Source organism: Protopterus annectens, chromosome 6.part0, assembly GCF_019279795.1.
Source record: "Protopterus annectens isolate FY-2018-M chromosome 6.part0, PAN1.0, whole genome shotgun sequence".
NCBI classification, from domain to species: Eukaryota; Metazoa; Chordata; order Ceratodontiformes; family Protopteridae; genus Protopterus; species Protopterus annectens.
Window position 1 is genome coordinate 147,972,179 of NC_056737.1, and position 24,566 is coordinate 147,996,744.

General features: G+C 43.8%; 1 protein-coding gene across 1 annotated transcript in view; it reads left to right on the top strand.

Annotated features, from left to right (window-relative positions):
* ARHGAP5 (Rho GTPase activating protein 5) overlaps positions 1–24,566 on the top strand; it is a 1,324,990-nt gene that overhangs the window by 1,165,047 nt on the left and 135,377 nt on the right. Inside the window, 1 exon segment of the mRNA XM_044073882.1 lies at positions 5,178–5,283. Coding sequence (XP_043929817.1) covers positions 5,178–5,283 — 106 coding nt within the window.

The window sequence follows — 24,566 nt, forward strand, 5'->3', positions numbered from 1 at the left end:
GTTCATTTAACTGCTATTTCAAATTTCCACATTGGTTTTCAGGATTCTTCACGCATGTCACATAGACTCTGTAAAACTTTCTTGAAGGGGTTTCTTCACCCGAAACCTCCCTTTAGAGAACCAGTACAACCTTGGGATTTGGCCATGGGTCCTACAAGCCCTAACAGCTCCCCACTTTGAACCTGCGTCTTCATGTGATTTAAAGTGCCTCTCTTGGAAAACCTTGTTTCTGGTTGCAATCACATCGGCCAGACATTTGTCAGAACCTCAAGCCTTATGCATCAAACGTCCCTATCTGATCTTTCATAAGGATAGAGTATCACTAAGAACTAATTCTTCCTTTTTGCCGAAAGTTGCGTAAGAGCAGTCTATCAACCAGTCTATTGATCTTCCAGTATTTTTTCCTAATCATTCTAACAAGAGAGAATATTGCCTGCACTCCTGGATGTTCATAGGCAAATACGATTCTATCTGGACAGAAGAAAACCTAACCGTAAGTCAGACCAACTATTTCTGGCCTTTTCTGGACCAAGACTAGGTCATCCCGTCATGGTTGAGAAATTGCATTACTTTTAACTACAACAAGAACAATATCACCTTGCCTCACAGAGTAAAAGCACATTCTACAAGATCTATGGCAACTTCAGCAGCTTTCCATGCTAGGGTTTCCCTCAATGACATTTGCTCAGCTGCGACTTGGGCCAAACCTCATACTTTTATCCTTCATTACAAATTGGATTTGGCTTCCAGAGGTAGAGCTTCTTTTGGCTCCATGGTGCTCAGGAATGTCCTTCCATGAGGGCCACCCAGGGATACAGGTAGCTGGGGACTCTATCCCATCAGTAAGGAATGAACGAAGATTAACAACATCAGATAAAGAAGTTATGTCTCACCATAACGTTCCTTCTGTGTTGTTGATCTCCCCACCCTCTGTCCCCCTCTGGAAGGTTCCTGGTTGATCTCATATACTCCTTTATGGTAGGTATGTTATGACCAGAGGTAGCCTTTACTTTTGTCTATCATCTTGCAAACTCAATTTGAGGTAACAGGGAGCAGAGCATTCTGGGTAGGATCTTGGCTCAAGAGTTTTTGGCTGACGCAAGCTTAATATAAGGCCAGCTCGGTTCTGAGGACGGAACCGATAACCCATCAGTAATGAATGAACAAAGATCAGCAACACAGATCGAACGTTATGGTAAGACATAACTTCTTTTTACTGTTGGACACAAATCTACAAATGGCATTCCTCCTGGAGGAAAATGTTTCCATTCAGAATTTACACTCCCTCCTAGTCCAGATAGCCATCTCAGCATGGGAAGGCCTGAGAATTTTGGAGTACATGACTTCATATACTCTGATTTTATTGGCAAAATTGCACACAAAGATTCAGTGGTACTTCAGAATCTGTAGTGCCAACACATATATTCCCTCAACCACAAGATACATCTCCTCCCTTGTTTAAAAAAGGAGTTTGAATGGTGGATTCAAGCCTGTGTTCTGAACACTGGGGGGGGGGGGGGGGGTCCCTTTTAGATACAGCCTCAAAATCAGACCTTAACCATAGATTCTTCAGACATGACATAGTGCACACATTCCGGTATCCTCAAAGTACAGGAAAAATAGGACCAAGCCTTCTTAAGAAGTTACATAAACCAAAAAGAGATGATTGCAGTCTTAAAAAGGCTTGTTGACATTCAAGGATCAGTGAAAAAACCGTGGTATGCGAGTGAAGACAGACAACACCCCAGTGATGTGGTATGTAAACAAACAGGGAGGAACACTCTCCTATCCTGTGCGTCATTTAGCCATGCAGCTGTAGAACATAGCTCAGACTACCAGACTTTGCCTGATGGCCCAGTACCTGCCAGGGGAGACCACTCTCTTAGCAGACCAACTGAGCATGTCAGCAGCAGATCCCCATAAGTGGACTCTACAGGGATATTTTTCATTCGATAACTCAAAAATGAGGTATGCCAGAAATAGATATTTTACCCCCAAATGTAAACAGGCAGTTGAAAAAAGTTTTGTACGGGAGCTACAGAGAGCAAGGCTTGGTGAACGGATGCTTTCTCTTTTCAATGGGCAGGTCTGTTTCTGTATGCTTTCATTCCATACCTCTCATCCCCAGGCTATTGATGAAGATCAGGAAGGAAGGCCAAGGGTGATTTTAATCTTACCTCTTTGGACAAGGCATCATTTGTTTCCTCTGCAGCACACAGCCTGAGCAAACAGGAACCATGGCTGCCTCAGAAAGTGACCATGTTAACCCTGAACAGAAGAACCATTGTACACCCCAACCTGAATACCTTGAACATATCAGCTTAGATGAGTTAGTATTTTTGCATCAAGGGATTTCTTTTGATAAGGACAAGTTGGCTATCTTGAAAGAGGCCAGAAAACCAAGTACTAGGAAGGCTTACCTATCCAAATGGAAAAGATTTACTCTCTGGTGCCATTCTAAAGGCCAGCTACCACTTAATGCAAAGCTACCTATGGTATTAACCTACTAGCTGAATTATTTAACTCCAGCTTTTTTTATTCTTTAAAAATTCATACTTCAGCCAGTTCTGACTGCCTTCCTGTATAGCCACTTCTTTTCTTTGATCACCATTTGAAACAGTTTTTGAAGACCATCGTTCCATCTCAAACCTCCCAGGTCAGTACTTATTTTTTCCTGGGATCTCAGTTTTGTTTTGGAGAAATTGATCCTGCCAGCTTTTGAGCCTACAGCCACCGCCGGCATCCCATTTCTCTCCTAGAAAACTGCCTTTCTTGCGGCTATTACCTCAGTCAAGAGGATCTTTAGATTTGCAAGCTCTAATGTGTACAGAGCCCTTCCTTTATCTTCCATCCTGACAGAGTCACTGTCAACACATATCCCTATTTTACTACCAGTGTGGTCACTGATGTTTTTTTGAACCAGTCTATACACCTTCCTGCATTCTTTCCTCATCCTTAAAACAGCAAAAAGAAAAATCTAGCAAAGCTAGACTTTCCACTGTATGATTCCTTTTACTACAGACCCCATGGTTAACAACCCCCCCCCCCAAACCTATCAGAGCACATTCTACTCCAGCTATTGCTGCTACAAAAGCCTTTCTTGGGGGGGGGGGGTCCCACCAAAGAAATCATGGAAGTTGCCAGCTGGTCTTCAGTTCACAGCTTTACTAATCACTACAGTTTACCTGTTTTTTTCCAAGATTAGATCCAGATTTGCTCTACTGTTCTACAGGGCATTCTGGTTTCAGCATAATATGTTTCCAGTCACCCCTTTCTTTACATTGGAATTCATCCTACAGTATCATTACTGCAACAGTGAAATATGATGGGGAATATTGGACAGTTTTGTCGACGTACCAGAATTTTTTTTTTTTTATTATTATTATTAATCTGAAAGCTATTGTAGTACGGTTTGATGTCCTCATTTATCTGCTTTTTAATATGATTTCAAAGCATCTTAAACTTTTCAAGATATTGTGGTGGTTTATATTTTTACCATTCTTTCTATGCTTTTCTCTATCCTGCATTAGCATTCTACTCTTTTTGGATAGCCAAATTGCATTATTTGTTTTTAGTCTCTTTCTATATAACTGCAGTATACTGTATATATTATAACTCAAATGGCTATTCTTTATTCGTCAACCCAAGTGCATGGTATAGGTAACCATTCATTTGCCAATTAATTTGCTTTTTCTGTTCAGCCATATCTCACATACACCTGCATGTTTTTATTATGTTCATTATATTGATTACTGCTGCAGTAACACACAGGCTACAGCAGCAGTGATCATTCAAACATCTATTGTTATGGTAAGTTTGCTTACACAACTGTACTGTGTTCGTCACATTGATCCTTGCCGCCAAGGCAGTTTGTCATGAAGATGATTTATACGATCACTGGCATCCTAGCAGTGTGAGTTTTTTCCATTTTTATGCCTTAACCCCACCCTTGGTGATGACATGAGGGATTGCGTCACTGCAAGTGCCACCTGTGCTCCCTAGTATAAGTGTGTGTCCTCCCCCATGTGCACCAGTGTGGGCTGCCATCCCAAGCATGGGGAGCCACATGCATCTTTTTCTGGCATTTGCTCCCCGCACCATGATCTGCCCCTTTTCTTTAGCTTGTGGCCCTGTAATCAGAGCAGCATCATGAGGTGCGTGGGAACCACCAACCCAACCCCCCCCCCCGATGTACTCACCCATACTCCATACCAGTGCTACAAAGTGCCAGGCCCATTGGTCAGAATTGGTCTCCGGGGCTTTATTATTGTATACCACTAGTGAAGGTTTTTAACAGTGCACATTTTGACAGAACTGGGTTTGTTGTGGACTATGCATCTTTTTCTGCAGCTGAGATGAATGGTGTGACTTTTTATTGAACAGAAAAGTAAAAAAAAAATAACATTATGATGAGATTCTAGACTGCATAGTAACTTGGATTGCATATTTATGCATAATTTGTTTACTGCAAAAATTTACAGGATTAAAATTCAACTTGCTTTAGTTTGTTGATGTGCTGATGTTTTCTACATTGTTGTCTGTGGTCTTTAAACTTGGGAAAGGTATACTAATAAAGTTTTTTTTTAACAGCAAAATTATTCTTTCATGTGAAAATGTACAGGATATTACTGTGAAGTGCTGTTATCTAAAACAATGTCTGAAAATAAGACACCATTAAAGAGTTATCAGGAATAGTCTGACATAAAGAAAGGCATATTTTGTAGTCATGTGTGGTAGTTTCAAGGATGTTATAAAATGGAATGTAAAATACTCCCTCCTGCTGGAGATAGTGTAGCAATTGTTTATCACTTCACTGAAACAACAAATACTTCTTTTTGTTTCATGAGTACAGGTTTTCAGGCCTTTGACGATTGCTGCTTCATTTAAGGAGTGGAGGTGCTAAGTGTGGTATAATGTTGATAGTGCTACGGATAAATTGGATGCGAGTCTGATGGGCATTGCCATGTTGATATTGCTCTACTTTTTCTTATCCCCTTAAGGAATGTGTTGGGAAAGAAATCCCATCTACCACGAGTTAGTTCAGATCGGACTGCTTCACTTACAGGAAGTATCTGGCCCTCTGCTGCAAAGATGATGATGGCAGATAAACTTGTAAAAACAATGCTTTGTTATGTATGTGTATAGTATAATTACTGATGTTTATTCTAATTCAACAGAAATGACTGATATGACCGAGAAGTTGCACACATTAAAGGAAATTGTGAAGAAATTCAACCCTGTAAACTATGAAGTCTTTAAATACATAGTTACCCATCTGAACAGGTTTGTAAAATGTTTAATCAGTGTTGCAGAAGCAGAACTTGTTTTATTCAAATTATAAAAATAAGTACGGTACGTTCTCTTTATTTTGATGATCTGCATTTTCCAGTTCTGCCTAGTTTGACATTTTCTGTTACTTAATGATTTGAAGTAGCATAAGTAAACATGTTGCATTCAACTGTAATCATTCATTCTTTCATTTGCAAATACCCGGTTTATGCATTTCAAGGTTTTTGAGGTTGATAACGCCTTCATGGGTACTTTAATGAGTGCAAGGAAGGGTTAATAAAACTAGTTAAGATGCATTACACACAAACAAGATGTTTGAAGCATTGCCAGTTCATTCAGAGCATGCATTTGAGATGTAGCTAGAAACCGGAGCACCTGATGGAACCCCACACCGACAAAATGTCAGCATGCAGACTTATACTGAAGGCACCCGAGCTTGAAGCAGTAGTATGTAAAAAGCATTAGATTGGCTTCAGTTACGAGTTCTCAGCCAAGTCTCCCTAACTGCAGCTTAAACAAGTCACTGTTTTTACCATAGGGAAAAAAGTTCCTATGTAAATATTACTTTACCTGTGTATACGTACAGTAGTAAAACTAATTTAACGGTACTTATATTTGGGTTTCTGAGTTATTTTGTTATGTTATGGTTTGAAGTCACAAATGCTGCTCCTCTGTCTGTGGTTATGAATGTATATTGTTGATAATGAGCAAAAACAATGTACATTTAGTCCATTCAGTTTGATGCAGCCAGTAAGTTTAAAGTTCTGCTCTAATGTACCTTCTTTCTACTTCATCTGTTCTGTGTCACCTTGATTCTTTTTGAAATAGGTCACCAGCTTTCATGTAAATTCCACCCTTTCAGAAAAGAAGATTATTGTATTTGCATTGCATTTCCTTCCCTACATATTGGAATGCCTTACCATTTTATACTCAAAAATAGTACTGTGCCTTGCCACTTGCGTTATCGTTACTGCTGTGTCCGAACTGTGTTCTCTCTTTCCCATTGTTTTCATTGATGTCATATCCATATAAGCCAGCCTTCAGCCATAAAAGGTCCAGTGACTGGGTCTGACTTACATAGATTTTCACCCTTCCCTCCGCTCTCCTTCCCTCATAGGCAGACAAAGTCCCAAATGGACATTAGGAAATGGGATTGGTAGTATCACTGATGTCATCCTGCACCATCTCCAGTTCAGTTCTTTCTTGCCACTTTTTCGCTCAAGACCAAATATATTATTGTATTATCAGTTTGTCAGTATGACCTGGCATAAAGTAGCCATTGGGAAAAATCTCTCTGTTTTTTTTTTTTGTTTGTTTTGTTTTTTGGCATGTATCATAGTTTGTTTTAACTCTTGTGTATCACAAATTCTTATGAAAAAGATAATTATTTTGATTATGGGAAACATCCAATACTAACATTTCTACAGGAGAGGCTTATTTTGTCTAGGACCTGAGCATGATGCGTTTAATTGTACCCACTGTGCCAGGTTTAACCTGAACACAGTCATGTGGAGAGCAAAGTCTCTCCCGGACTCCTTAGCTCAGAAGTCCGTCATCTGGTCTTGGAAAGCCATGGTATCAGCCAAGTCCACCATTGATGTCCTAACAAAAAAAAAAAGTAGTAGCATTCATTGACACTTCCCATAAAAAAGAAATATTGAGAGGCTAAGGACATGTCCTTCAGAGTCTGAAGGCACAGTAGGATGGAGGGCATCGGGTTCTGTGTGACACATTTGCACCCCATAAATTAGTGGCCATCTACCTGCCTTGCGTCTGGTTGTAGGCACATCCTCCTGAGCTGAAACCACCCTGTTTGATAGATTCAGAGGACTGTCAATGGACTTGTGGTTCCAATGTAAGGGTGAGGGCAGTGCACCCACATTGTTAGTCTCTGAGGATGTCAGTGATAATTGGATCAAGCTCTGTGGTATCAGCCCACCACCTCCATACTTGGGACAATACAGATCAGGTCAGTATGTTTGTCTGCTAGTTTGCCCTAACCTGTGTTGGTAGGGCAAAATTCTCAATAAATTGGGGGGGGGGGCGTACACCTTTGACACCCTGGCCTTTATGGGTCATAATCGCAAGATCCACATGTTGGGTTTCTAATACCATGACTGGAATGGACTCCATTCCTAAGTCAGTCTACAATTAGAGTTTGTGCAATTATATTGTTTTAGTCTTTGATGTCAGCCAAGAGTGCTCTTCTCAGCAACCGCAATGTGCCCCCAAATTGCCTCATTCTGTAATTCATATAGTGTTGCATGTATTGTTAGCATGTCTAAGTATCTGTAGCCTCCTCCTACTGTTGGAGCTGTCTGGGTATCTTTCGTCCACATTGCTCTTGTTTCTGGCTGCAAAGCCTGATATTTATGACTTTGCGCCTTCCTGTACGTGAGACACTGTAATCACTAAGTGTAGCAGTTTCAGTGATCAGTGTTACTTTGTCTTTAAGAACTGTTGGTAATGAGTGATCCATTGTGGTAAACACTTCATCATTCTCTATAATGCTTTGTAGTTTGTGATTTCAGTGCTTTTCATCCTCTATATTGTAGTGTTTTTCACAATCCCCAGTGCAACAGTCTTGCCACATTATTGTGCCTTTGTGTGTAGGCCCTCTGCCATGATTGTATCACACCCAACAACAAGATGTTTTGACTATTTCTAGTTCTTTTTTTTAACAAAACCTGTATTTGTCTGTTTCTCCTACCTCTTTAGTGGATTTTTTTAAACTGTGTATGCAGTCCACTATTCTGGGCCTCCATTATTAACCATTCTTCTTTTGGTTTCATTTCAGCTCTCCTTAACCATTTCTGTGTCAAATTTAAGTCAGCATGATATTCCTCCTGGAAATCTCTGTAGTTGCACTATGTGTGTATTTTTCACATTTTTTTCCTTCTCATCTGATCCCTTGCCTTATATTCTTTTGTTTTTTTAGCATATTCAGTTGCCGTCTGATTTTCATCTACTTTGTTTTGATTTCCAGTCCAGCTTGACAACAAAATGCTTCTGCTAAACCAGGTAGAGATGACATCTTAGGGTTTTCTCATGTTTTAAAACTTTCACTGTGTTTAGATCTGATGAAAGTGAGTAGATATGTATGCAGAGCTATATATGGAATCAGTTTTGAGAAGGCCCATACCTCCTTCAGAGTGAGAAATATTTGGTAAGCATGAAATATTTTTCTTTTGATGTCCAGTTGATCCATTAATTTTTGGGACGTTTCAATCGCATCAAAAGTGCAAGTTAAAACAGGAAGAGGAATTTGATTTATAGCTTGAACTTTATTAGATGTTAAGGCAGATGTTCTTCGTGTTTCACTGTTGCAGTCATCACAATTGGGTTATCTGCCTGCAAGTAGCCCTCAGCCGGCCTGAATACCAGAGTCTTCGGATTTCTGCGTCAGATGCTGTCACTTCTTCCATGACGTCAGGTCGTCGGGGTTATAAAACATGCAGCCAACACCATTACATCAGTCTTTCTTGCCATGCGGTGCCCGAAGCAGAAGCAGTTCGCAAGTGCCGGTTGTCCGACTCCTGAAATTTTCGTTTTGAGTTTCAGACCTGAAGTCTTCAAAAAAGATAAATACCCCATTGGGGATCCTTGTTTCTTGCTCTAACCGATGTCAGAAAAAATTAACAATTGTCTTGCCTGTGGAAAGCAAATACCTCATAGAGATTTTCATTCTTACTGCGTCCTGTTTAGGCCCAGACCACAACGTCCTTCACTGTCAGTTTTGTGCCTTGTTCAAGGCCCAAACTATTCATCATCAGGCTATTTTTGTAGCTAAATACATTCGTTTTCAATCTCCGTACTCTGAAATGGCTTTGCTAAGCTGTCCGACTACCAATCTTCTGAAAAAACGTAAGGATAAAGACAGAGACAGACCACATAGGTTCAAAACTGCCGACAACGCTTCCGTTAAGCTAGTCGCCAGTCCGCCGGTACTCAGTGAGGCGCTTTCACAGCCCCTGATACCCACTACTACAGATTCATAGGCCTGTACTGAGACCCATTCGGAGTCTGGTATGCTGTGAGATGCTTCTTCGACTATGGAACCTGCGGATGTCCCTACCTTGGATGGGTCTGGAGCCGCTGTGTAGGCACCAGCTTCTGAGGGGTTATTCAGGCCTACAGACTTTCATATTAAACTGACAGCATCATTTCCAACTAGAAGTACCGAATTCCTCCGGCCTAAAACTCGCACTATGCCTAGAAAACAGACTACCAAACTGATGACGCAGGCCCATATGCCTCAAAAACGAATGCTTAGAATGGCTGAAGACCTTATTACCTTAATTAGGGGAAGCCAGCCTTCCCCCTCTAAGAGACCTAGAACCGATTTTCTTTCTGATTTGTTCTGATCAGGAATCTGATATCTCTGCTCCTTCTGATTACCAGCCATTATCTACTTATGAGGATTCTGATGCAGAAGATTCCATTCCCTCTGCTTCTCCTCCAGAAGATTTTTCTTTTGGTGAAACTTTGCATACCCTTAGGGAGCATTTCCGCTGGGAAAGCCAGGACTATTCTGACTCCAAAAAGATACTTAGGGAATTCTTACTCTTGCCTCAACACAGGCCTCTAGCTATCCCTCCTGTTGCTATTGTAGATGTTTTATTGGCATCTAGCCTTACCCCAGACACTTTTTACCTCCAGCTCCCAGAAAACCTGACTGGTACCACAGAGTACCTGACTCTCACAGGTTCCTCTTTAAGAATCTTACTGTGGATCCAGAGACCATTTCCCAAGAACCAAAAGGCATTAAGGCTACTGCTACCAAAAACCCTACCCCTTCTGATAGAGATTCTAGAGCCTTAGACAGATGGGGTGAAAAGGTCTACACTACTGCTACTTTGGCCATTAGGGCTCTAAATTACCAGTTTCATATGCTAAAGTATCAGCAGCATATTATGGGACTACTTAAACAGAAAATGATGTTGAGTCCTGAATGTACTGAACACAAAGACTTGCAAGATTTAATGCATTCTGCGGAACAAGTTGATAATCATACTTTGCAATGTGGTTTTGATGTTTTAGAAGCATCTTGCAGGGCTGCTGTCACTGGGTCTGTACTTAGAAGGCATGCTTGGCTTAAGGAACAAAACCTGCCAGATCATGTTAAAACTAAATTACTGGATGCACCCTTAAACCAAGACCGCCTTTTTGGCAACAAAGCGTAGTAAGTCCTCAAAAAGATCAAGAAAAAAGCTAAATCTATGCAAACTGTTAAAGATTTCCTACAAGTACAGACTTCCAGATTCGGTAGGCATTGGCCTTCAAAGAACTGGTCCTTTCCAGTCCCTTCCAGGCCTTCTCAGTCCAAACCTAGGAACAGCAGACCACCAAGAATTCAGTCTCAGGCTACGCACAGATCTAAGCAGTGGGGGGCTCCCACTTCCAAAGCAGGAAGTAGTAAGCCACCCCCCCCCACCCCCAATGGAAAAATGGCACAATGACTTAACCTTAACCCTTCCAAACCCTGCTCACCTGCTTGCTCCCTTAGGTGGAAAGCTCGCCCTGCATGCAAAAAAATGGGAACTCATTACCCAGGACAAATGGGTTTTAAACATAGTTTCCTGAGGATACAGATTCCACTTCCACACACTACCAACCCCAAATGGTTGGCCAGACCTCCCCCCAAACCAATGGGCAGAGGCCCAACAGCAGGTTCTCTCCCTTCTCAGTATCAGGGCTATTCACCCTCTCCCAGCAGAACTAAGGGGACAAGGTTTTTATTCAAGACTGTTTCTGGTACCCAGAAAAGAAAACTCCTGGCATCCTGTCCTGGACCTCTATTCTCAACACCTTTCTGGTGGTCCCAAAATTCAAAATGCTGACTTTTCAACAGCTTCTTCCTATGCTAGCCAAGGATGCCTGGCTGTCAACCCTAGACTTAAAGGAAGCTTGCCTGCACATCCCAATAAGAGAATCCTGCAGACAATACCTACATTTCAGGGTGGGCTCCATGCACTTTCAGTTCTCTGCACTTCCCTTTGGCTTATGTACTCGCCCAAGGTGTTCACAAAGTGTCTAGCTCCAGCCATTGCATTTTGCAGGCAGAGAAATATTCAAATTTACCCATATCTGGACGATTGTCTGATTCAGGCAAAAAGCCAGGACTTGCTATTACAGCACCTGGCATTTGTAAAGAAACTTCTATCCTCACTGGAGTACACCATCAACGAAAAGAAATCTCACCTAGTACCCTGCCAACAGATTGTATTCCTGGGAGGAAGCTTGAACACAACTTCCCAGATGGCATTCCTCACTCCAGAGAAACAAGTTTATTTGACAACCTACTTCAAACTATTGGCCTCAAAAACCAAGCTGTCTGCAAGGAAAATACTGCAAGCCCTGGGGTTCATGGCCTCTTGCATTCTGCTAATTCCATATGCAAGACTGCATATGAGGAAACTCCAGTGGTATCTAAAAAGGTTTATGTTGTCAACATTCTCAGAACCTGGAAACAGTGATTCCTATCATTCCTTGTCTAAGGACAGAGTTCCTTTGGTGGGCAAAGGCCTGCTACCACAACAAGGGACTCCCTTTCACTCTACCTCCTGCCGCCTAAACCCTAGCAACAGACTCATCAGACTATGCATGGGGGGGCTAACATGGAAGGGACAGTGCATTCAGGGCAAGTGGAACCCGAAATAGATGCACCTGCATATCAACCAAAAAGAAATGTTAGCTGTACAGAATGCTCTGACAGCCTTCAAAGACCTTATTCTCCCAGGACAACTGTTGGTAAGGACAGACAGCATCACAGTTATGTGGTACATAAGCAAGCAGGGGGGAACCCACTCCTACCCTCTCTGCAGACTAGACATGGCTGTGTGGAGCACAGCCTTGAGCTACCATGTGCACCTACAAGCTCAATTCCTGCAAGGTAAACTAAATTCACTGGCAGATGACCTAAGCAGAAATCTCATGGACCCACACGAATGGAAACTAGAACCCAAAATATTCAACCTCTTGAGGAACAAATGAGGGACCCCAGAGATAGACCTGTTTGCCTCCCCTCAGAACTACCAAGTGAACAAATTCTGCACCGTAACTCCCCACAGTCAAGCTTGGAAAGTGGATGCCCTGTTCTTTACCTGGGAAAGCCTCTCGGTTTATGCCTTTCCCCCTCTACCTCTCCTCTCAAAAGTTCTACTAAAGATCAAACAGGACAAGCCAAGAACAATACTAATTGCACCAGACTGGCCACACCAGCACTGGTACCGCCTCTTGCGCAGTCTGACACTGCTACAACCATGGCACCTGCCTCAGACCCCTTACCTGCTGTCCCAGCAGGCGGGCCAGATTCTGCACCCTCAGCTTCAAACCCTGAACCTTGCAGCCTAGCTAATTCCATGAGCTGTCCTCTAGCATCCCTCAGTAAGCAGGTGCAGGATGTCATTCTGGAGGCAAGGAGGCCTACTACCAGAACATCCTATGCTGAAAAGTGGAAAAGGTACTGCTCCTGAAGCCAGGCTCGTGCCCAGCTTACCTCCTATTCTAGAGTACTTAACAGAGATGCTCCACAAGGGCCTATCCTTGTTAATTAAGATTCATGCCTCTGCCATTTCAGCACATTATAATACTGAGCCACCCCTCTTCTCTCACTCCTTGCTAAAACAGTTCCTTAGGGGGGCCAAAAATTTAAGACCCCCCCAGGAGAGCTCCCATTCCAGTATGGGACCTTACCTTTTGTATTGGAAAAGCTCACTCTTCCCCCCCCCCCCCCCCCTTTGAGCCAGCTGCAACAGCACAGTTGAAATTCCTTTCTTGGAAAACAGCCTTACTTCTAGCCATCACTTCAGCAAGAAGAGTGTCGGAATTACAGGCCCTCGTAGCAGTGGAACCCTTCATTATCTTCCATATGGACAGGGTTACCCACAGGACTAATATTTCTTTTATGCCCAAGGTGGTGTCTAGTGTGGCCCTAAACAAGTCCATTCATTTGCCTACTTTTTTCCCTAATCCACAAAACAAAGGTGAACGGATACTGCACTCGCTGGATGTGCACAGACAACTTGGATTCTATTTGGACAGGACTAATACTGTCAGAAAATCTGACCAGCTGCTAGTTGGCTTTGCTGCAGTGGCAGAGGGGAAGGCCATTTCAAAGCAAACCATTTCCAAATGGATAGCCCATTGCATTCACTTCTGCTACAAGCACCATGGAAAACCTACTCCACAGGGGATAATATCACATTCCACCAGGGCTGCATCTATCTCTACGGCATTTCTCAGAGGAGTCCCTACCAGGGACATCTTGGAAACTGCTACCTGGAGCTCTGTACATACCTTCACCAAGATTTACCACCTGCCTACCTTTTCCAAATCCAAAGCTGGATTTGCCACAGCAGTCTTGCAGGGCTTAATAGCTGGCCCTAATGCTCTTTAACTACCTCCTCCCTTCCTTAGCTTTGGGAATCAACCCAAATGTGATGACTGCAACAGTGAAACACGAAGAACATAGTACAGTTGTGTACACTTACCATAAATGTAGATGTTCGAGTGTATTCACTGTTGCATTCCTGGTTACTCTCCCTCCAACCCCCTGACTTCTCTTGATTTATACCTTTCCTTCTTGTTTGGCATATATTATATCATGTGTATTTGCTTTTTGCTGGGGGTGTTCCATACCATATAATTGCTTCCTGTTGTGGTGGCACCTGACAGCTGGGGTAAGAAAAACTGATGTAATGGCATCGGCTGCATGTTTTATACACCTGACGACCTGACATCATGGAAGAGACAACAGTATCCGACACAGAAATCTGAAGACTCAGGTATTCAGGCCGGCTGAGGGCTACCTGCAGGCAGATAACCCAGATGTGATGACTGCAACAGTGAATACACTCGAACATCTACATTTATGGTAAGTGTACACAACTGTAATTTTACAGTGTCATTTTAAGTCTTCCTTACAGAGTTTTATTCACATTTGTTCAAATTTTATTATTGTTTTTTCATCTGTTCCCAAATATTTATACACTCCCTCCTGCTCATGTTCCTTTATATCACATTCCTGTCCCTGGTTAATATATTCTTGGTGTTGCAGCTTTCCACATTTATATTTTATTTGTGCACATTTATCAAAACCAAATGTCATTCTTGTATCATCTGAAAAAGTTTTAACCATTTGTAGTTGTGCTTTCAACTCCTCAACAGACAAACTATACAGTTTTAAGTCATCCAAATTCAAGGACATCAACAAATGTTAAATAAGTAAAATAAAAAATAAATCCACAAAAGAGGTGAACATTTTTTAAACAAGGTTGTTTTCTCAGAGCCAAATTTTAGCCATAGCCTAGTCTGTTAAGGGGCAAGCCAAAACAACAGCAGTAACGGAACTTGGACTGAAGCTCCAAAGGTGGTGGTGTTTCCATATTCATAAAGGATGTGCACACCTGCAGACTGGTAGCCCAACATAACACATCAGAGGTACCTCAGGTGCAGCTAACATTGGGAAAAACAGCGATTCAGGTCGTAGCCTGTTATAGGTCCCCAACAATGTCCTAAGACTCGCACTCCATGTTCCTAAGCACATTGAAAAATATTAGGGTCCAACCTAACACTCATACTGGGCGACTTCAACTACCCCTCCTTTAACTGGGAAATCTACTTGTGTACCAATACACCTGCCCAATGTTTCCCGGAATTTATTAATTCAAATGCCCTGGACCAGCTTGTTCTTACCCCCACTACAGGTAGCAACATCCTTAACCTGGTCATTACTAACATGAGCGACCATTGCTCTACACCAATAGTTAACTTCTCCCTGGTTAGATCTGACCACAAACTAATCTCCCTGGAAATCCACATCCCTCCTACCCCCCCACCCCCCCTGCAAAGGTAACCACCATGAAAAACTTCTCCAAAGCTAACTTTGGGCTCCTAAAAACAGAGGTGGCTAACTTCATGCCACCCATGTAAATGGAGAATAGTTGCATGACCACCAAATCATACACCAGTGCACTGTACAAACATGTACACAAATGGACGGATCTCGCCATACCCAAAAGAACCAAGATGCTCTCCTCCAAAAAAAGAAGCCAGTCTAGTGGTCCCCTGCCATAAACAAACTCTATAACAGGAGGAGGAAACTGATATGGAATAAGGTGAAGTCCCAGGACTGGAAAAACTCCCTCATCAGCCTCAACAAAAAGTTGAGATCCCTCATCTGTGCAAACAGAATTGCAGCAGATAGTAAAGGCAACCACAAGGCCTTCTATAGTTATGTAAAGAATCTCCATGGCAATACTCAGATTTGCTCTGAGCTGCTGCACAATGATACCTCCTATACCGAACCAACAGATATTGCCAGTATACTGGCTGACAGATTCAGTGTCAACTTTACCCCTCTCTCCTTCCCCCAAAGGACCAATCGCAATACCAGTAGATTGCCAGGCACCCAATATTACTGCTGCACAGGTTAAAACAGCACTGATCCTCGGCCAAGAATACAACTGCCATGGGACCTGACAGTATCCCTGGCTGTGTTCTACTTGAACTGCAGAGTGAACTGGCACCTCACCTGTGTACCCTGTGCTACAGTCATCCCCCTCCACACAGGAGGAGTGACTACAGACCCTGAGAACTATTGCCACATTAGCCTGACAAGTCTGATATGCAAAGCTGTGGAACACATCATCATGGAACTAATAAACAAGGATATAGGGAATCTCCAAACTCTGGATCCCACACAGTTTGGTTTTGTGAAGAGTAGATCATGCCTGTTCAACTTGGTCGACTACTTTGAGTCAGTCACCAGAGCTGTGGATGAAGGCAAGGTGGTTCATACAGCCTACCTTGATCTGGCCAAGGCGTTTGATACCATTCCCCATTCAGGAATCATAGAAAAACTCACTAAGCTAGGCATCAACCCCTATATCACTAGGTGGGTTGCAAACTGACTTACAGATAGAACCTACAGTGTGAAAATAGTAAGACTCCAAGTCAGACTGCCGACCAGTCACGAGTGGAGTCCCACAGGGTTCGGTCCTGGGTCCTCTCCTGTTTGGTATCTAGTTCTGCGAAGTCCAGGCCAACATGGGTCTCTGGCTGACTAAGTTCGCAGACGATTGCAAGTTGGGTGCTATTATTAACTCCCCAAGTGATGTTGCCATCATACAGAAAGGCCTCACTGAGAACAACCAAAACATGTGTTGTCATCCCCTTTGAGAAAAACCCGGTTCCCATGAATTACCACATCGATGGTAGTCCACTGAACACAGAAGGGTGTTATAAGAGATCTGGGAACACAGGTTGACGGCAGCCTCTCTTTTGACCACCATATTGCCACTGTGGTCAGAAAGTCCTTCTATGTGGCACATCTCATTACTAAGAGTTTTGCATCCAGGAAGAAAGAGGTCATTGTCTCCCTCTACTCTTCTCTCATTAGGCCAATCATCAAGTGCAATGCCCCATTTGGCATGTACCTCACTAGACACCTGCAACAACTGGAGATGCCACAAAAGTACCTCACAAAGAGGATCCTAGGCCCTATATGGACAGACTAAAAAAACTCCAACTGTTCTCTGTCTCATATTGCCTACTTAGAGGTGATCTCTGCTTGACATACAAAGCCATGTCTGATCCAGCTCTGTTAGAAATGCTACATCTAAAGAAATCCCAATCCCTCCGCACCACACGCTCCAGTGACCTCAACCTTATTACCACAATCAACAGAACGTGTTGGAGGGACAGGTTCATAACCCAGAGACTGCCTTTGCTATGGAATAGACTTTCCATACACGTCAAACAGAGCACCTCACTGGCCCTCTTCAAGAGAAACCTTGATGAGTGGATGGGAAATAGAAAATTCACCCCGGGGATCACTGCAGTGGCTCTACTCGACAGAGGCACTGGGAACTATGGTCGGGTGGCACGATGTCAAGGTAATCCTATGGACTTGTTTTTTAAAGGCTTCAGGGCCATTAGCCTAGTACACACCTGAACCTATAGCAAAGAATCACCCTGGGATATCACCTTTTGAATTTTTATCTCTGAGGTAGTAATTTGCCCTTTGTCATGGCACAACTGCAAAGTGGTTTGCCAGTGTAGTGTAATTGATCAGTGTAGATTGTATTTACACATCTGTAAGAATTCCTTAATCCATAAATGTGGGATGCTATTGCATGTTTTTTTGTAATCTGTCCTTGCCGTACTTAAATTCTTCCCCTTTTTACAATTGCCTATTATGGCTGTATTTTACAGCAAATGATTGTATGTTCCATATGACCTTCTTTTGTTATCCTTTTGTTCCTTTGCCATAATGGAGTTCTTTCTAAATGACTATAAACTCTGTCTGCATCAGTTCCATTATATGGCTTGTATATTGTCAGATGCCAGGTTACTGGACTATAGTTCTTAGGATGGCTTGCGGGTTCACTCTTAAGGAACAGTATAATTTTTCCTGTTAACCAGGTCAGGGTCTGTTTGGGATGAGAATGTAAATAGGTTCATAGGTATGTACTAGGCTAATTGCCCTGGAACCCTTACAAGCCTACCCCATAAAAGTGCTCTGGCATCATGCTGCCCGACGTTGGCTTCCAGTGCCTTTACCCACCACTGGAGTGATCCCAGGGTGAACTTTGTTACCCATCCACTCATTGAGATTTCTCTTGAAGAGAGCCAGCGAGGCGCACTGCCTGACATGAATAGGAAACCTATTCCAGAGCATTGGCAGTCTCTGGGTGATGAACCTGTCCCTCCAGCATGTTCTGTTGATTGTGGTAATGAGGTTGAGGTCTTTGGAGCGTGTGGTGTGGAAGAATTGGGTTTTCTTTAGGTGTAGCATTTCAACAGGGCTGGGTTGGGCATGGCTTTGCAAGTCAAACAGAGATTGCCTCTAAGTAGAAGGTAAGAGACAATGAATAGCTGAAGTTTCTTGAGTCTGTCCATGTAGGACATGTGTTTAAGGCCTAGGATCCTCTTTGTGAGGTACTTCTATGGCCTTTCCAGCTGTTGCAGGTATCTGGTCAGGTACATGCCAAATGGGGCATTATACTCTATGATTGGTCTAATGAGGGATGAGTAGAGAGAGATGATGACCTCTTTCTTTCTGGATGCAAAACCCTTGATTATGAGATGTGCCAGATAGGACTTTCTGACCACAGTGGCAATGTGTTGGTCGAAGGAAAGGTTGCTATCAACCTCTGTGCCCAGATTTCTTATAACACCTTCAGTGTTCAGTGGGCTCCCATCGATGTGGTAATTAGTGGGAACGGAGTTTTTACCAAAGGGAATGATCACGTATTTTTGGCGTTAAGCTTAAGGCCATGTCTCCTACACCAGTCATTGGTCTCAGTGCGACCTTTCTGTAGGATGTCTGCATCACTTGGTGAGTTAGTAATGGCTCCCATCTTGCAGTCATCTGCAAACTTGATCAGCCAGAGTCCCTTTGTGTTGGCCTGGACTTCTGAGAAGTAGGTTCGAAACAGGATTGGACCCAGGACCGATCCCTGTGGGACTCCACTCATGACTGGTTGGCAGTCTGACTTGGAATCTGCCACTTTCACTCTGTGGGTCCTGTCTGTGAACCAATTTTCAGCCCACCTAGTGTTATAGGGATTGATGCCTAGTTTGGTGAGTTTATCAGTAATTCCTGAGTGAGGAATGGTATCAAAGGCATTGGCCAGGTCGTGGTAGGCTGTATGCACTGCCTTACCCTCATCCACAGCCTTGGTGTCTGACTCGAAGACGTCAACCAGGTTAAGCAGGCAGGATCTCCCTTTAACAAAGCCAAACTGCATGGGGTCTAGAGTTTGGAGATTATCTATATCCTTGTTAATCAGGTCCATGATGATGCACTCCATAGCTTTATATATCAGACTCTTCAAACTAATAGGGTGATAATTCCCAGGATCTGTAGGCGCTCTTCCTTTATGGCGAGGGATGACTGTAGCAGAGCCAAATTCGGTAGGGACAAAGCTTGAGGCAAGGCTGTGACTGAACAATGCACACAGATGTGGTGCCAGTACATTTTGTAGTTCATGTAGAACACAGCCAGGGATATTGTCCGGTTTCATGGATGCTTTATTGTTGGCCTTGGACAATGCAGCTTTTCCCTGTGCTGCAGAAATGCTGGGTACCTGGCATTCTTCTGGTGGTGTGATTGGGCCTTTTGGGGGGGGTAAAGTTAGCAACAAACAATAAATCTTACTGTTGGTAACAATAAAGGCTGTCCTCCACCAATGCGTATAAAAGGAAACGAACTGACCGATAGATAGGGGGGGGTAAAGTTAGCACTGAATCTGTCGGCCAGTATGATGATCATCATGTTTCACTGTTGCAGTCATTACAATTGGGTTATCCTGCTGGCAGGCTACCCGCAGTCGACCTGAGTTCCAAAGTCTAGGTCTGGCATTGGTTGCTGTCGCCTCTTCCCTGTCGTCAGTGCGCCAGGGGTATAAAAGATGCAGCCGACGCCATTTTCTTCAGTCTTTCTTGCCGTGCGGTGCCCGAAGAAAAAGCAGTTTGCAAGTGCTGGTCGGCCGACTCCTGAGGTTTTCAAATTCGAATTTCATATCTGAAGTCTTCATTAAAGCTAAGTACCCCATTGGGGAAACTTTTTTCTTGCTCCAGACCGATGTCAGAAAAAGTTAATAATTGTATTTCTTGTGGGAAGCAAATAATGCTGTCGTAACAGCCGACTACCGGAGTTTATAAAAAGCGCAAAGAAAAAGAAAAGGACAGGCATCCAAGGTCCAAAACCAATGACGAGGCTTCTGCTAGGCCTGTCGCCGGTTCTCAGTGAGGCGCTTCCGCAGCCCCTGACGCCCGCTACCTCAGAGCCACAGGCCGCTTCCAACTCCCACGTGGAGCCGACTAGGCCGCTGGAAACTCAAGGTATTGGACACTCGGAAACTATTCCCTCAGATGGGTCCGGAGCCGCTGAGCAGGCATCGGCTTCTGAGGGTGATGTTCATCGTGCATACAGCTGCAGTCATAACAGATGGGTTTTCCTGCCGTCAGGCGGGTCCTCGGTCGGCCGAATTCCAAAGTCTAGGTCCGGCGTCGGATGTCGTCGCTTCATCCCTGACGTCAGTGCGACAGGGGAATAAAAGAACCAGCCAACGCCATTTTCTTCAGTCTTTCTTGCCGCGCGGTGCCCGAAGCAGAAGCAGTTCGCAAGTGCCGGTCGGTCAGCTCCTGAGATTACGAATATTTTTCAACCGAAGTCTTCTTGAAAGCTAAGTACCCCATTGGGGAAACTTTTCTTGCCTCAGACCGATGTCAGACAAAGTTAATAATTGTATTTCATGTGTGAAGCAAATACCGCATAAGGATTTTCATTCCCTCTGCATTCCTTGCTTAGGCGCAGACCACGATGTCTCGGCCTGTCGTTTTTGTGCTACATTCAACAGACGCACTATTAAGCGTCGGGCGGAGTTCGCTCAACACTATTTTGGCAAAAAGTTTAATTACATTATGTCGTCGGATACTCCGACTCCAGTTTTGAGTAAAAAACGCAAAGATAAGGACCGACATATGAGGTCCGCGACTTCTACCGACACCACGCTAAAGCCGACTACAGGTGCTCCAGTTCTCAGCGAGGCGCCTACGCAGCCCCTGTCTACCGATGACACTTCATTGGCGGTGTCTTCTGTGCCCGAGGTCGCAGGCTCTTCGGCCCACACCCCGACTACAGATACCGAAGCCACTCTTGGCGAGGAAACTCAGAGTTTAGACAGGCCTGCCACCTCTCAAGGTGTCTTCAGGCCGCCTTCTTCTTTTTCCATCAAGGCTTTTCACTAAATCTAAAGCAGCCATGCATACTAAAAGACAAGCTCCACAGGGCCCCATGCCTAAAAAGCAGATGCTCAAAATGGCTGAGGATTTGATTACTGTTATCAGGGGTTCTCAACCCCCCTCGGACAAAAGGCCCAGAGTGGAGGAAGAATACCCTTCCTCGGACCAGGCCTCCATTACTTCAGGACATTCTGAAGACCAGGAACATTCATATTCCCCTTTTGAAGATTCTGATGCCGAGGAGTCCATTCCCTCTGTCTCCCCCCCTGAGGATTACTCTTTTGGGGAAACCTTACATACCTTGAGGGAACACTTCCACTGGGAAGACCAAGAGTACTCAGACTCCAAGAAAAGGCTTAGGGATTTCCTCTTGCTCCCTCAGCACAGGCCTCTGGCTATACCTCCTGTCTTAGACATACTAGATGATGTGTATTCGAAGGCCAGCCTTAACCCAGATTCTTTACCTCCAGCTCCAGTCAAGCCTGACAGGTATTACCGGGTTCCTGATTCACACCAATTCCTATACAAAAGCCATGCGGCTGACCCAGAAACTATTTCACAGGGTCCCAAGGGAATTAAGGCCTCCACTGCTAAAAATCCATTACCTTCAGAGAGAGATTCCAGAGCTTTAGAATGGTGGGGGAAAAAGGTATACACCTCGGCCACCTTAACCATGAGGGCATTAAACTGTCAGTTCCATATGTTAAAGTACCAACAGTTTCTGTTATCACAGTTGAAAAGCAAAATGACACAACCTGAACAACCAGACTAGAAGGAGTTGCAGGATTTGTTACATAGTGCAGAGCAAGTGGGTAAACATACCTTACAATGTGGTTTTGATGCTTTAGAGGCCTCATGTAGAGCTGCTGTTACAGGATCAGTGATGCGTAGACATGCTTGGCTCAAAGAGCAAACCTTACCAGATCATGTCAAAGCTAAATTACTAGATGCACCTCTTCAAAAAGATGTATTGTTTCGTGTTAAAGCTGAGGAGGTATTAAAGAAAATGGAGGAAAAGGCAAAATCAATGCAAACAGTGAAAGATTTCCTACAGGTACAACCTCCACGTTTCAGTAGAAATTGGCCTTCAAAAAATTGGTCCTTTCCAGCCACGGACAGACCCCAAAGAGGTAGATACAGGCGCCCTAGGGGTAGAGGGCAATCTCAAGGATCATATAGAGGCAGACAATGGCAAGCACCTACACAAAGAGGTGGTGAGGATAGTTCACAGCCATTCAGAAAGCAGAACCAATGACTTTCCCCTTTGCATGCCAAGCAAGGCTCAAATGGCAGCACCTTTAGGCGGAAAACTGGCATTATTTTCGAAAAATTGGCATATTGTCACAAAAGACAAATGGATCCTGGACATTATAGACAGAGGCTACAGATTCCACTTTCACACCCTTCCAAAAATGAGAGGCATGCCAAACCTGCCACACAATCAAAGGGCAGAGGCACAAAACAAATTTCAGATCTCATGGACATGAAAGCTATTCAAGAGGTACCTGCACAAGAACAGGGTCAAGGTTTTTATTCCAGACTATTCCTGGTACCAAGGAAGGGCAAAGATTGGAGACCTATTTTGGACTTATCCATCCTAAACACATTTTTACTCGTGCCAAAATTCAAGATGCTCACATTACAGCAGCTTCTTCCCATGCTGGGCAAGGAGTCTTGGCTGGTAACATTGGACCTCAAGGAAGCATACCTGCATGTCCCAATCAGACAAGATTTCAGAAGATACCTCAGATTTCCTGCAGGTTCAACCCATTATCAATTCTCTGCATTGCCCTTTGGCTTATCTACTGTGCCCAGAGTGTTCACGAAATGCCTGGCATCAGTAATTGCCTACTGCAGACTTCAAGGGATACAAATATACCCATATTTGGACGACTGCCTGATCCAAGCGGACAGCAAGCGCATACTTCTGAAACATCTGGCGTTTGTAATAATGTTGTTGAATTCTCTGGAATACACAGTCAACAAAAAGAAACCGAGGCTAATACCCTCTCAAACAATAATTTTCCTGGGTGCCAGCTTGAATACAAATACTCAGATGGCCTACCTCACGCCAGAGAAACAAGGGCAACTAACTCAATACTTCAGAAAACTGGCAACCTTCACCAGGGTGACTGCAAGGAAAATCCTGCAGGCTCTGGGATTCATGGCATCTTGCATCCTGCTAATCCCATGTGCAAAGCTGCATATGAGGAAACTTCAATGGTACCTAAAAAACCTATGGTCTCAACACAGCCACAGTTTGGAAACAGTTATACCACTGATTCCATGTCTTCAAAAGGAATTTCTGTGGTGGGCTCAGGCATGCCAAAGAAACACAGGTCTCCCATTCTGCAAGCCTCAAGCAAATCAAGTCATCACAACAGATGCCTCGGACTACGCCTGGGGGGAGCACATGACGGATCGGTGCATTCAGGGCAAATGGTCCCAAAAAGAAAAGCACCTAAACATCAATCCAAAGGAAATGCTAGCAGTAATAAATGCTATTATGGCTTTCAAAGACCTACTGCATCCAGGCCAGCTATTGATAAGGACAGACAACACCACAGTGATGTGGTACATAAACAAACAGGGAGGAACCCATTCATATCCCCTATGCAGGCTAGCCATGTCTCTTTGGAACATGGCTCTGGAATTACAAATCGAACTGCAAGCACAGTACCTGCCAGGCAAGGAAAACACGCTGGCAGACAACCTAAGCAGAAATATGACAGATCCACATGAATGGAAGTTGCATCCTCAAGTTTTTACAAAGATAATTCAAGCATGGGGAAGGCCGGACATAGACCTCTTTGCCTCCCACAGAAACCACCAATTGACAAAATTCTGCTCAAGGACCTTTCATCCACAGGCCTGGAAAGTGGACGCACTCTCTTTCAGTTGGACAACAATGACAGTTTATGCCTTTCCACTTCTTCCTCTGCTGCCCAAAGTTCTATTAAAAACCAGAGCAGACAGACCAAAGATGATTCTCATTGCTCCAGACTGGCCAAGACAACACTGGTACCCACTCCTGAGGAGCCTGACGCATTCCCCACCATGGATCCTGCCTCTAATGCCTCTTCTACTGACTCAGCACAACTTCAAAACTCTTCACACTCAGCTGAAAACACTCAATCTAGCCGCATGGAAGATTCCTTAAATTCACAACAGACCCTACTCTCCAAGGAGGTGCAGGATGTCATTTTGGAGGCCAGAAGGCCTTCTACTAGAAAAGCCTACTCCGCAAAATGGAAACTGTTTTGTGCCTGGAATCAGAAAAAGGGTCAGAATCCTGGAATACTGAATTTGCTTCAAATATTACAGTACCTAGCTGAGATGCTAAGCAGTGGACTTTTTCTCCTCCATCAAAATCCATGCCTCAGCCATTTCTGCAGAATACAACACTGATCCTCCTTTATTCTCTCACCCCCTCTTAAGACAGTTCCTCAGAGGGGCTAAGAATATAAAACCCCCAAGGAAACAACCAGTACCTGCTTGGGACCTCAATTTCATTCTAGAAAAAC